The sequence below is a fragment of the Genypterus blacodes genome, unplaced genomic scaffold (assembly GCF_046128005.1).
Source record: "Genypterus blacodes isolate CSIRO-AG114 ecotype Tasmania unplaced genomic scaffold, CSIRO-AGI_Gbla_v1 ptg000053l_1, whole genome shotgun sequence".
NCBI classification, from domain to species: domain Eukaryota; kingdom Metazoa; phylum Chordata; class Actinopteri; order Ophidiiformes; family Ophidiidae; genus Genypterus; species Genypterus blacodes.
The window spans coordinates 5,960,508-5,973,987 of NW_027466865.1; the positions used below are offsets into that span (position 1 = coordinate 5,960,508).

Below are 13,480 nucleotides of genomic sequence, written 5' to 3' on the forward strand. Positions count from 1 at the left end.
AGTCAAACATGCCAGAGAAGGATGAGGAAGGTGGGGAGAGCGAGGAGGTTATTACACAGCAGTCAGAGGAGGAAGATATTAAGGAGGAGTCAAGGGAGCAGAAGGAAGAGGAGGGTAAGAAAAAGCAAGAGGATAAGATTGAGTCTGTCTCAAACTGTTTTCAGGAGAAACAGCCACAGAAAAAAGACAAGGATGAAGAGGAGGAGGAGGATGACGAGGACATGATAAAGAAGGGGAAGGGTGTGCAGGAGGAGTCTAACTTGGATAGAAATGAGAAGAAGCTCAAGGAAGAGGAGGAAAGGGGGGAGAATTTGAATTACTTTGAGGAAGGTTTCAAGAAAGTGGTGCAGATTAAGGAAGATTCTGATAAGAAGGAGCCAAAACGGAGGGGACGGAGGAGGCGATCAAGGAGGAGCCAGAAAAGGAGAAGGAACCAGAGGACGAGGACGAAGAGGAGGAGGAGAGCAGGACGCTAGGACTAATACTGATTTTGTTGCTACCTGTGGTTGGATGATCTATGAAAATCCATGAGAATAATGCAGTTATTACAGCAGCTCTAAGGCGGGGGATGATGTAATTATTACCCCCAAGACGGGTTGTGGGTTCCTGTGCCTGTGCATGTGCATGTCCTGATTCATTCTATGCAAGGACAAGACAAATGTATTGTTATTTAACAACAAGGGAAATGTCGTCCAGGCTTGTCCAGTATTACTGAAGGTTTGCACTCAACTGCGCACTTCTAATATTTAGCTGAGACTGTTCTTTTTGTGTTCAAATTGAAATGTATAGATATACTACCATAAAACACATTTGCTGCATTGCTGTATTTTGGGTGAAAAAATTACATTAGTATGTGCAACTACTGTTAATAATAATAAAACATTTCATCCAAAGCGTGCTGTAGATCAGCATCAGCAACTTCTCGCTGCAATTCCAATGTTGTTATCATGTGCTGCGTTTGAGTCCTCTACAGAAAAACTGCCGAAACACGGAAGTGTAAACATTAAAGTGCAAAAGACCGTAATACTGCTTTTGTTCTTTGATTTAAACAAAAAAATAGAAGTATGACATGGATTGCATGATCTGTGAGATCAACAACAGAAACGCGTCGTATTTTAAAAGTTAATTAATTTATATATCGATGTATAGGCGTGATTGCTATTATCTCCAAACCCACACAGTGAAAGGGTCCAGTTATAACTCACGGCTGGTAAACCCTTTTAGCATCAAATATTCCGACTTTAAGACTTGTTAATAAGAATGTTTCAGCCGTTGGTGTGCATTTTCCCAGTTTCCAACAGCAAACGAATGTAACATTGATTAATTGTCATTCGCTCTCCGGGAGGGTGGAGCTCTAACTTTGACCAATCAGCGATCTTCTGGACACAGGAACTTCCTGCTTCGCATAACGAGAACACTGAGGACTTTTTTTTGTCAGCTGGTCTCTGGCTAACGTCAACTAAACAACTGTATAGCAACAAGTAAACCAGAGTCGCTTATTTCCAGTAGTCCGCGTTAAAAATGTTTGAAGCCAGAACAATGTGTCAGCGGCTCGAAGGCGACCAACTTTACGAATAACCAACTTCAACCGACTTCCCCAGCTCCGCGGACAAGCCTCATGAAAGGGGGACTTTTCCTGCCCTAGCTTGTTGGCTAGCGTTAGCCATTTCTCTGATTGGTAAACATGGCTAATAGAGAGATATCTTCAAGACACAAGTATCGTGGCCCGTCGATGAGTGAAAAGCAGGAACAGGATGACGACTCGGACGCGGAGGGGCCTCACTTGGGGCCTAAGAGAGCGGACGACCGGGAGTCTCTGGTCATCCACAGCGGACACTTCATGGTGTCCTCGCTCCACTGGGAGCACCCCCCGAAGAAAGGCTACGACTTTGACACTGTCAACAAACAAACGTGCCAGACGTATCACTTTGGAAAGACGAGCAGGTCGCACCTCTCCATAGACGCGTCACTCACCAAACTGTTCGAGTGCATGACGCTTGCGTACAGGTAAGTCATGTTAGACGTGATCACCATAGTTTCTCTTCTTCTTCTTCAATGGGAGCTTCCACTTCCACCACCAGCTGACACACCTTGGTCTTAAACGCACCCTTCCCTTCTCTGTGTCCAGTTTGCTCAGCACGAAACAAACGTCAAGCATGGGACACACACACCGCTGTAGTCACGAGTGTGCGCTGTATCTGACTTCCTCACATTTGATGTTATATTCAGCGTCCTGTTTGACCAGTAGGACATGTTGTCCCTGACACCCAGAGACAGAATACGAACTATCAGCACAGTTTTGTATCTGCTTTCAGTGCTTATGAAAGGAAGAGATTTGTTGTTACTGTACTGGGTTTGGAAGGATTGTGAGTCACTGCATATTTTGGTTTGTGACTCTATTGAATCACATCTATGGAGTTACACTCAGCTCCAAGAAAGAAAGGACCAGGATTCAAGCCCAGGACCTCAACAAGCCTAACCACTGCCTCATTGTGGCTTGTATGTCAGACTTAGTTTACCACACTGTATCATTCTTCAGATTACATAAAGCAGCCCAGTGACTTGAAAATACAGACAAGGAAACTTAAACTTGTGTCACAACTAAAGGTCTGCCGCAGCATGTGATCGTATTCACTAAAACAATTTCCCAGCAAGGTTTTAGCTGCAGTTGACGTGAAGAGGTTAGTCATAACAAAAGTTCTGGGTTCATATTACCCACAGTTCTGTTTCTGGCTGCCGTAGTGTTGATACTGAGCCAGCTGCTCTCTGAGGATTCCCTGTGACTTTGCAAACAGCATACTGACAGACTCAGGCAGACTATTTATAGAGCAGAGGGGCACCGCTGCACCGCACTGCTCCGCTCTGCTGTTGTCATTCATCGTCCACAGTAAGTTGCAGTAATACGGCAACAACATGGAAATTAATGGACATTACTGTGCTGTGTGTGTGTGTGTGTGTTTGCGTGTAGTGGTTTCAAAATACACGTTTTATTTCAAAGCACATAGGCGTAAACATTGAGACAGTATGTTGGTTGGACTGTTACAGACTCTGTGTATGTGTTTGTGAAATGGAACACCACAAACCTAATGACCTCTTTTCGTTACTTTTCCCTTTCCAGTGGTAAATTAGTATCGCCTAAATGGAAGAACTTTAAAGGCCTGAAACTGCTTTGGAGAGACAAGATCCGTCTGAACAACGCCATTTGGAGAGCCTGGTACATGCAGTGTAAGAGTTATTTGTCGTCGTTATCCACACCCTACAACTGAAATGACTGGTTTGTTTGGCTGCTTTGTGTTTTCGGTGCTGGTGAATTTGTCAATTATAAGAGAAACCTGGCTATGGAAATGCTTAGGAATCTTCTTTTTTATGAATGGAAAGTGAATGGAAATCTGCCTGGCTACAGCGTGTCAGGTATCTACTGAGGGGGGAAATTAGCTCCAGTGCCTGATACATTGTTTGTGAGCCCAGAACCCACCTAACAGAGATTTACAAAGCTCTCTCAGTCCTCAGCATGCATACATCTGTCTGTTCAAGTATAAATGTCAAACACAATTTATATCTCCTCTCCATCAGAACCTTACACATAGCTTTAAGCGTACACCATAAATGTGCTATTACAGGGGCGCGTGAACGTGCCATCAGGACTTCCACCAGCTCTCATTTATATCCCCATAATAAACACACCTTTTATCACCAGTTACACGCTAAGGTTTGACTGTTAGTGTTGTAAGCAAACACACAACAGATGGTTATCACAGGATCTCTGAACATTTACAAATGAATAGAAGGAGGAACGGCAAAGGTCTGAATAGGGATCTAAACTTTGCAGGGTGAGCTGAAGGTAACGTCTGGCTAAAGATAAAAGAGTGCTTGTTTTTTTTCTTGCCTCCAGATGTGGAGAGAAGAGAGAATCCTGTCTGCCACTTTGTGACTCCCCTCGAAGGAAATATTGACCCAGAGGTCCATCGTTCATCAGAGGTACAGATGTGGAAATGTTTCTGAATGATAGTCTGAATGTCGTGTACAGCAGCACAGACTTAAGCTGCCATCCTGTTGTTTCCCCCCCTTTTCTTTATACATTTAGGTTTTTAACAGACTTTTTCCTCGTCTTCCTAGAGAGCTTTGGGCCGGGGCAGGAGTTTCCTGATGTTGCGGGCCTTTAAAGCCCTCTGCGACATTGCGTGTGATAATGGGCTGTAGAAATGAACTTGACTTGACTTGACATTGAATTCCACGTTGCTCGCCCGGTGTTTCCTTCCTTCCACTCTGCTGCTGTGTGTGTTTCCACCTGCATCATCCTGCATGCTGTGGCTCTGATGCTGCTTATTCATCATCTGGCTCTTCCTCTGTAGGCTGTCCCCACTGAGGGAAAATGCTGGAAAAGAAGAATTGAAGTCGTCATTAGAGAATATCACAAGTGGAGAACATACTTCAAGAAAAGGGTACCGTATTGTGCAATATGTTATAATGTTATAATATACTGTACTTATATTGCGTCAGGGTTTTTCTTAGATGTATCATGTTTGTCGGTTTTTCTTCTATAGCTGCAGCAACACAAGGATGATGATCTGTCAAGTTTGCTTAAGGTATGTAAAGTGATATTACATTGTGCTAAATGTACCAAAGTCTTCTTAACTCCTGCACCATTCTAATAAAGCCACATCTGGATGAACTGTTAACAAATGCTAACAAGGTTACTTTTATAGACATTCAATACAAGGCCAAATGTTTTTCAACCACACCCTTTGCTACCAGGAGCATAAACTGAAGTTCATACTGTATCCATGCAGTCTCCTCAGTCAGACATTGGCAGTAGAATCATACTGAAGAACATTACCTACAGGAAAGCGTACTGCCTGCTGTAAAGTTGGGCATCTCTATATTTGTTCCCACTGTTTTGGAAGGGGATGTCCAATGAGCTCATGTAGGTGTCCACATACTTTTGGCTATAAAGCTTGTAGTTGTTTGCAATATAAAAGAAGTTAGTGTTATGTGTGTGTGTGATGAGTGCATGTAGTGTGTAGATTGAGGCTCTGTGTGTTCTTTCATGCTACACTCAGCACTGCATGCGTTGTGTCATTAACTGGCTTGCTGGTTGCATTTTGAACTCTCCAAGGGGCCGGAGGAGCAGTTGTCACTGTTTGGGGAAGTCTCTCCAGAGATGCTCCGTGTCTCCTTTTACCAGGATGAAGAGAGTGCCGCACGCCGTCTGCCCCGTAAGCACAATGACACGCCGTCCCCCATGGAGATGGAGTCCCTGTTTGACATGGACGTCCTGATGTCGGAGCTTTCAGACACCTTGTTTTCCACGCTGCCCTCGCACTATCCCATAGCCTGGCCCAATCCAAGGGAGATTGGTGAGACAACCATTGATTTTATGACTAAACAGACTTCCAAGTAAAATGTAGAATATTGCCACACATGTCTGTTCTTGAGATTTAAAACATGTCGGCGTGTTTTCCTCCTGCCCTCCCTAGTATCTCTGCCTCTTTACCTTCCACAGCTCATGCAGGGAATGCTGACATGATCCAACCAGGTCTGATCCCCTTACAACCCAACCTGGACTTCATGGACTCCTTTGATCCACTGCAAGGTAGCAGTAAAGCTTTGTAGCTACAGTAGTATGGCACACACTAATGGTGCACACTTTGTAGGGACCAAGCGCACATGTTCTAGTAACTCTGCTACAGCAGTTGGCTTAGCCTAACGCTTGAGAAAGTAGTGTGGTGTTACTAACCTCTAGCTAACATAGAGACTCTTGTTCCAGACTTATTTCACAGCCTCCGTCAGCACGTCTTCTCCTCTGTCTCTCCCACTGCACCATCTGTCACCCCTCTACCAAGCAGCAGCTCTCAGTCACAGGTAAACACCAACCCAATGGCTTAGTCCCTAACACACACCCCAACACCACCAGACTGCTTTCCCTGGATATGCCTCAAGTAGGGGCGATGAAGATTGAACTGTTTCTGTCTTATTATTTGCAAGAAGAATCTCTGTAACAATAATAATAATATAATAAATACTAATAACAAAGTACTTAAAGCACCTTTCAGGCACAAAATGCTGCTCAAAGCGTTTTACAGTTAAAAGGAATCAGAGCGCAGAGGGAATTCTGCAGACGGACAGAGGCGCTCGCTCACACAATAGTGTAGATAAAGTCGGACTGTTGTTGCGCCAGTCAAGGTCAGCCAGATGTGTGAGTCCTGATAAAGAGAAGAGTCCAGTGTGTAGAAAGAGAGAGGAAAACAAACAGTTGTACTGACATTAAGCCAAAAAATACAAACTTTTATAAAGACTGAATGTTTTGTCTTTGTTCTATTCTGCTCAATATTCACTTACAGTGGAAAATATTCTCCCTGTATAAATCATGTGCAGCATATATGCAGAATATTGTAAGAGAAGATGGTCTTTGTGAGGCTTAAACAGCGTTGGCCAACAGGGGGCAGGCCACAGCAAACTGTTACAGGACTGCTACAGTGCCTCTGTACGCTCACACACTCCCATTGAAGTAAACAAAAGAAGATATGAGTTGCTTTCAGGTATGAATATTAAATCATGCATCTTTATTTGTTTGTGTCCGCTGTGTTCATCGACCTCTGACGTTTTTTGCCAGTTGTTGACAAAATTCCTCTCTTAGATTAAGGTTATAATAAAGTGAACTTTGCCCCCGTGCAGACTGCTTCCTCTCCTGTATCACGTTTGTTTTGTTCTGTCGTCCCCTGCTAGACCCAGCTAATGTCCTCCATGCACCTCCCGGCCGACCACATCGCCGCCCCCATGTCTCGTCAGACTGATGAAACAAGCGTTGGCGACGACGGTGCTTCCTACGTGCAAAACTACATGCCTCTCTTCCCTGTGCAGACGGAGCCCAGCGACCCAGCAGTGTCCTCATCTCCATCTTTATCCAGCGAGCCTTTGGCACAGTGTCTCCCGGGTCAGGACACACTGGTCCCACCCCCCTTGGACAATTCCTCAGGCATGGATGCAGCCGTAGCATCTGTGATCACACACACGGCCTCCCCCGCCGTCACACCCGGCGACGCCGTCACCACCTTCGACCACGGCTCAAAGTACAGAGCCGTGACGGCACAACCTCCGCCCGCGCCGTCCCAACTACATCCCCAGCTGCCGCCCGCCACCCCGGTACAGACCTCTCGGACGTTCGCCCTGCCTCGGCCCATTCAGTCATCCAGTGCCAACAAGAACCGCCCAGTGCAAAGGATCGCCCCTGCCAACGCCATCCCCTCCTCTCAGATCATCCTCACAGGTGCGTTGCTTTCCCCAGATGAATGCAGTGGACCTCATTCATCAACCGTGCGCACAAATGAATTTCATCCTATTATCCTGTGTGTAAACAAATTCACGACATTTCTGGGATTCATTCAAAACGTTGGTAATGGGACGAAGGTTCTTTTGATACGCCTGAAATCACGGATTGACCAGAACGCACAATCAATGTAAGACTGGGCGGGCTTCATCTAAAAGATCTAATCGGGTGTCGCATACACGTTTCACAAGTCAGACCTGGACTTAACTTATGTTTTTTGTATTCCTCCAGGAAAGAAGGGAAAAACAATGGACGAATGAGGCCCAATGAGTGTTTGGAGAAATGATTGCTTTAGCGTTGCTGTTATGGCTGTGCAACTGTTGCTGTCAAGTTTCCACCAACAGATGGCGCTCAAACTGTTTTGGTTTTAGTCCCACACGGTTCAAACCACACGCCAAACAGTCACTATTCACTTCTGAGTCATTATAGTGCGCACCAGTGATGATAGTGAGGAAGTTCATTTGGCTGAAGGCTCCCTCTGCAGGCTTCCCGTTGTGTTCCATTGAGATTACAGTAAATAAACACAATAACAGCAACAACCACACAATCAGTGTTTTAGATATTATTGCATAAGTATTATTATTATTATTATCTGCTGCAATCAAATGCATATTCTGCTCTGATTCTTCCATAGCAACACTCATTATCAACTCAAAGTTTGTAGTGAAGATATTGAAAGGTAATAATTAATCAAATTCAAATAGTTGTCATAGATCAAAAAGATCTGAGTCGAATCAAACTGGGACTGTAATATCAGGATGAGGAGCCGTGTGCGGGGTGTGTTTACCTCAGCTGTATTGGTTGTCCCTCTTGCGTTCCCGTAAGCTGAACGGAACTTGACGGTGCTCCTTCTCTCTCTCTCAGCCCCTTTCCCAGGTCACGCCAACGCTGTGATCGTCACGCCGACCGCTCTCCAAGCAGACGTCATCCCCAACACGGGAGTGGTCATTGCTTCCTCTCACCTCGCAGCGGTACGCTTTCAGCCGAGTCTTTGCCATACTGACCGCTTCGTCATTTGCTTCTGAGATTTTTGACATAATTGAAAGGCCAAAAGAAAATGTGCTGCACCACAACATTCTGGGTTCTGATGTGAAACTCAGTGGTTGTGAACGAGTGCTCTCAAGTGATTCTAGAGTTCACCGCCCCTTATTTCTTTTGCGCTCGCTCTTCTTTGTGTCTCACAGGCACCTGGATTTCACGTTGTGTCTCAGAAGTCTCCTCAGCCGATTGTCCCCAAAGAAGAGACTTATTCTGGCAGCGGCAAAAAGCAGACGCCTTCTTCCAGTGTTGGTAAGCCTTTAATCACCTTAGATAACAAGTTAAACTCCAAATTCACAACTTGTTTAATCATTATATGTATTAATTAAATGAATTAATACATTATTAATTCTTATTTTTGTTTTCCAGTGCACAGTCAGCCAGGGTCGGGTCAAGGCTCACCGTGTGGCTCAGATCAAGTCCCCAGTCCCCAGTCACCCCTCAGCAGCAGCAGCACATCTCTGACAAAGAATGAGCCGGGCCAGGTGTGTATTTGTGTAAGCCTTCTAAATGTATCAGCCCTGTGTAACTCTTAGTGGGGTCTGGTGTAATGTGTGGTCTGTGGTTGTGCGATAGAGTCGAAGGGTGACCCACATATCTGCTGAGCAGAAGAGACGCTTCAACATAAACATTGGCTTCAAGACACTCTCCAACCTGGTCCCAACTCTCAAGTCCCAGTCAAATGTAAGTCTGGAAAAGTAACTAATAACTAAGGTCAAAGTCTTAGTCAATGAGGGGAATGTTTTTGAATGTATGCTTAAGTTCTAGAAGGTTTATATCTGTGACTGCACAGCATCAAAGCCAAATGCTCCTCTGTGTCAAAACACCCTCATGCATCAGCAGGTCTTTGGTTGGTTGCCAGTTTTAAGTTTGTTTTCTCCATTGTTGTGTGTGTGTGTGTGTGTGTGTGTGTGCTGTGTAGATTAGTAATGCGGTCACACTGCAGAAGACAGTGGACCACATTGGGAAGCTCCAGCTGGAAAGGCAGCAGATGCAGGAAGAGGCCAAGAGACTACGTGAGGAGATCGAGGAGCTCAACACCTCTATAAAGTACCTTTGCTCATCTTCTGTCTCAATGCTCCTCTGACTCATAGGAGCTGAACAGCCACTTATCTCGTCTTCTTTTAACTGTTTCTCTTATGTCACTGCTTCACCACAGCGTGTGTCAGGAGCAGCTTCCTGCCACAGGGGTTCCTATCACACGCCATCGATTTGACCATATGAGAGAGAAGTTTGATGGCTACGTGAAAAGTCGCACCCTGCAAAACTGGAAGTTCTGGATTGTATCCTTCAGCGCTCTCTATATATGATGAAGTGTATGAATGTAGCATAAACATGACATATTCTGTTTTGGATTTGTGATTTCTGAAGCACAGTGGAGAAGCAGCTGGTTTAGTGAGCTGAAACTATTCCTGTTGGATTTCATCATTGTATATTTTATCATTTCAAACTTAGGCACATGTCAGAGGAAGCACAAAGTTCTAAAGCAAACAGCTGCAGCAGTGAAGTTCAGAGGTGGCTCTTCAGTCACCAGAGGGTTTTGTGTGGTGTTGTTGACCCTTGACCCTCGCTCATTTATAGTTTAGCATCATTATCAAGCCTCTCTTTGAATCATTCAACGGAATGGTGTCGACCTCGAGTAAAGCTGAGCTGTGTCAGACCACGCTGCAATGGCTGGAACAGCACTGCTCCCTTCCAGTGCTCAGACCGAGTAAGACACACACACACACACACACACACACACACACACACACACACACCTCTCACCATATTCTGCTGACGTTCACTACAGCTACTATCGCCCTTCTACCATCTGTTTTCTTTTCCTTCCCTTTAAAACCATGATAATGCAGAAAGCATTACTACGATCTGATTACATTGATCATTTAAAAATAGATGTCGTCATACTTACTGAGACCTTTTACTTTACTTACTAAGACCTATTACTTAATACGTAATTATCAACAGCAAAGATCATCTTTCATCCAGATTAGCGGCTTGCTGAAGGTCAACGCGGCGATGCTGCAGAAAAATAATGATGCAACCCGACGCCTCCGAATTCCAAAACAGTCTTAATGATGTCATCCCTCTTTGTCCGAATCCCCCCTCAGTCAGAGCAAGACATTTGCAGTTCCATCATGTTTTCTAGTGTCATTTTTGGCTAAATGCCTGAAAAGCATGTTTTGGATTTAGGGCTTAACAATTAATCAGTCAAATTAAAATCACACTATGGTGCTTACAAAAGACACTGCCACTTATTGAAATGAATATGATGGTGTTAGGAAAGCTGCGTCTACACTGTACAGTCTTTGTTCAAGCTGTGTGTGTGAAGCTGTGTGTGTGTGTAAGCTTCACAGCGGCTCTAGATTGTTAGCATGGCGGCTATTGTCACCAGCGCTGTCCCTGGTGCTGAAAGCTGTGGAATGTCGCTAAACGTCATCTTTCCAAACCCAAAGGCCCTGAAGTGTTGCTTTCCTGACAGAATCAAGAAGCAACTAGAATAGGAATCCTGTGTGTCTGTGTGTCACGCTTAGTAAATCTGTCTGTACAGATGTGTGCAGTGTAACCCGCCTAAGACTCGGCCCAAACGCACCTAAAGTTAAAGTTCGATTTGTGCATTTGAACACGTCACTGCTGTTGTGGCTTAAAGCTTTGGAACCCCAAGTCATAGAGTCAAAGATCTACTGCATCTGTTTAAATAGGCCACGCCCCAATTTAAGTTGAATTGTCACAAAATGTTGCATACAGAATGTTTTACGTTTGTTGCCGCCGAATTCAAGATCTCCCATGTTCTGGCTAAATGAATATCGCTTCCTTGTCTTTCAGTGGTGTTGAGTACCCTTCGTCAGCTAAGCACAACCACGTCCATTCTCACCGACCCGTCCCTGCTGCCCGAGGAAGCCATCCAGGCCGTCACGCACGCCCACAATCCCTGAGACCCCCCCACCCCCCCCGGGATCTCTGAGACTTTATCAGACACAGCGGCGTCGCTATGAAGAGGAGGCGACGTATTCTGAACGGGACAGCGAACAGTGACATATCATGACTTTGTTTACCTTGCAGCGATTCAAACAAGGTCAGTCCACGCGTCTTCCACACAAGACATGAGCTTTTTAATCACGCTGGAGCAAGGATGCCACTGCAGACGGGAAGGCTGAGCTGCTGGATCGCTTTTTAGAACGACGACGTGTATTTACTGACAGAATTTACTTTTCTAATGCAAAAAAAAAACAAACCCCAACAACACTGTGTTTTTAAAAGAAGGGAAATATGAATGGGTTGTGTGTTGTGTGGAATGTATGACGTGTTTGGACGCAATGCTTGTTTTCTCACGGAGGAGAGATGAATGCAGGATTTGTTACAACTGTTTAGAGATAGGATTTGTGTTCCTTTTGCGGCTCTGAAACTGTAGAGACGATGGATCCTGAATGGCCGGTGACTCTCTCGGGTGAATCTCTCCCTCCACGCTGATTATTTTGTTTTCTGCGTCACACCTCGCTCGTTTCTAGGTACTCGCAGCTGAAATAGCAATAGAGACTTTCTATCTCTTCTCAAGTCCACACGCACAGTGTTACAGGAGCTGAGCTGGATGCAGTCTGAGCTTTCCTCTCTCCTCCGTGTCGCTCTCACTCAGGGCTGCACTGCTGAGCGCCTCTGCTGACGCTTCACTGTCAACTATGAACAAAAAAACAAGTCAGGGTCCTTTTCAGCAGGAACTGTGTGTGTGTGTGTGTGTGTGTGTGTGTGTGTGTGTGTGTGTGTGTGTGTGTGTGTGTGTGTGTGTGTGTGTGTGTGTGTGTGTGTGTGTGTGCGCGATTTGTGCTTTTTACATGATCACTGACGGACGGAGAGACGCCGCCGCCCGTCAGTGAAACAATCAGAAGCCATATGAGAGAGGAGTCACGCACCAGTGTGTGTCCCGTCCACTCTGTGTGTGTGAGACGTTTGGGTTCACATTTGACGTGTCGTCCCATCAAAGGGCTTAAGACACGGGCCTGGTGCTGTGTGTCTGTTCAGACTGTGTGCCGTTCATCAAAGCCGGGTCGGACAAATACGTGTCGCCCGTAGGGTTTGCCTTCTCCATCGTCTTCTGCGTAGCTGGCGGCTTGAATGAATTTAGTCGGCTGGTGTTCTTTCTGCAGAACAACCGTGTTTACTTTGAGATTTACAGGAGCGGAAGTTTAAATAGCGGCGGTTTTGTTTGAAGTGTGACGAATGCGCAGCCATTTGTGTGTCTGTTTGGAAGAGGTTACACACTTCTGATGGGTGAAAATAATTTTATTGCTGAAAGTTTATTCAAGGAAAAGTTCTTCAGCCAATAGTAAGATTGAACACTTTTAAGCTATATACACTGTGTTGCCTGAATAGTTTGTGGTAAGAGAAGTTTAAGTGAATCAGGAAGAATGTTTTTAATTTATGACTGAAATTCCCGTGTTTCACTTGTGACGTCAAGTGTTTATGTAAAAGTCAAGTTGCTTCTCCAAACTGTGTGTCCTGTTTCTATGGGCACCTGGAGGTTTGATTTGAATTCTATACAATTTCAGCTTTGCAGATTTGATTTGCAAACTGGTTTGGTATTGTATTTTATTTTGTGTTGAGAAGTAAAGATATTTTCTTATGCTTCATCTGAGTGTTTCTCTTTTCTTCAACACGTTTTAGAGGAGGAGTCTGGATCACAACAAAAGAAACAATTCCCTTTTTTAAATACATTTATTTGTATAAATACTTATCAAAGATGATGATAAGTCAATGTTTGCTAATCAATTTGTAGAATAAGTTAACTTTCCCACATTTAACACACATACAACAATTACTTGCTCCAAATAAAAAAACATTTCAGTTGTTGAATAATACAAAAAATGTGAATTGAATTGCCAAAAATACTATCTGATTAAATAATTTGAAACAACCAATATTCATTCTTCACACGGTTGAGTCGAGCGCTGCAGGCGTCTGAAGCCGCTGCAGCAAACACCTGACGTACAGATATCTGTCCATGTGCTGGTCAAAGCCGGGCAGGCTGCAGGCCTCGGCCGCCACCTGGCCACCCGCCTGTCTCTCCACCGTCTGGCTGTGCTGACAGATGTTCAGTAGCTGAGACGACAGGTCCGGGGC

General features: G+C 44.8%; 1 protein-coding gene across 1 annotated transcript; it reads left to right on the top strand.

The window, feature by feature from the left end:
• The first annotated feature begins 1,408 nt into the window (after positions 1 to 1,408).
• mlxip (MLX interacting protein) lies at positions 1,409 to 12,990 on the top strand. Its single transcript, XM_076150794.1, has 17 exons — positions 1,409 to 2,007; positions 3,119 to 3,225; positions 3,893 to 3,978; positions 4,353 to 4,442; positions 4,545 to 4,586; positions 5,117 to 5,357; positions 5,504 to 5,593; positions 5,768 to 5,862; positions 6,727 to 7,267; positions 8,192 to 8,298; positions 8,512 to 8,617; positions 8,735 to 8,850; positions 8,942 to 9,049; positions 9,288 to 9,415; positions 9,525 to 9,648; positions 9,947 to 10,076; positions 11,192 to 12,990. The coding sequence occupies exons 1-17, from the start codon at positions 1,685 to 1,687 to the stop codon at positions 11,299 to 11,301; spliced, it is 2,544 nt and encodes an 847-aa protein (XP_076006909.1). The 5' UTR covers positions 1,409 to 1,684; the 3' UTR covers positions 11,302 to 12,990.
• The last annotated feature ends 490 nt before the right edge of the window (positions 12,991 to 13,480 follow it).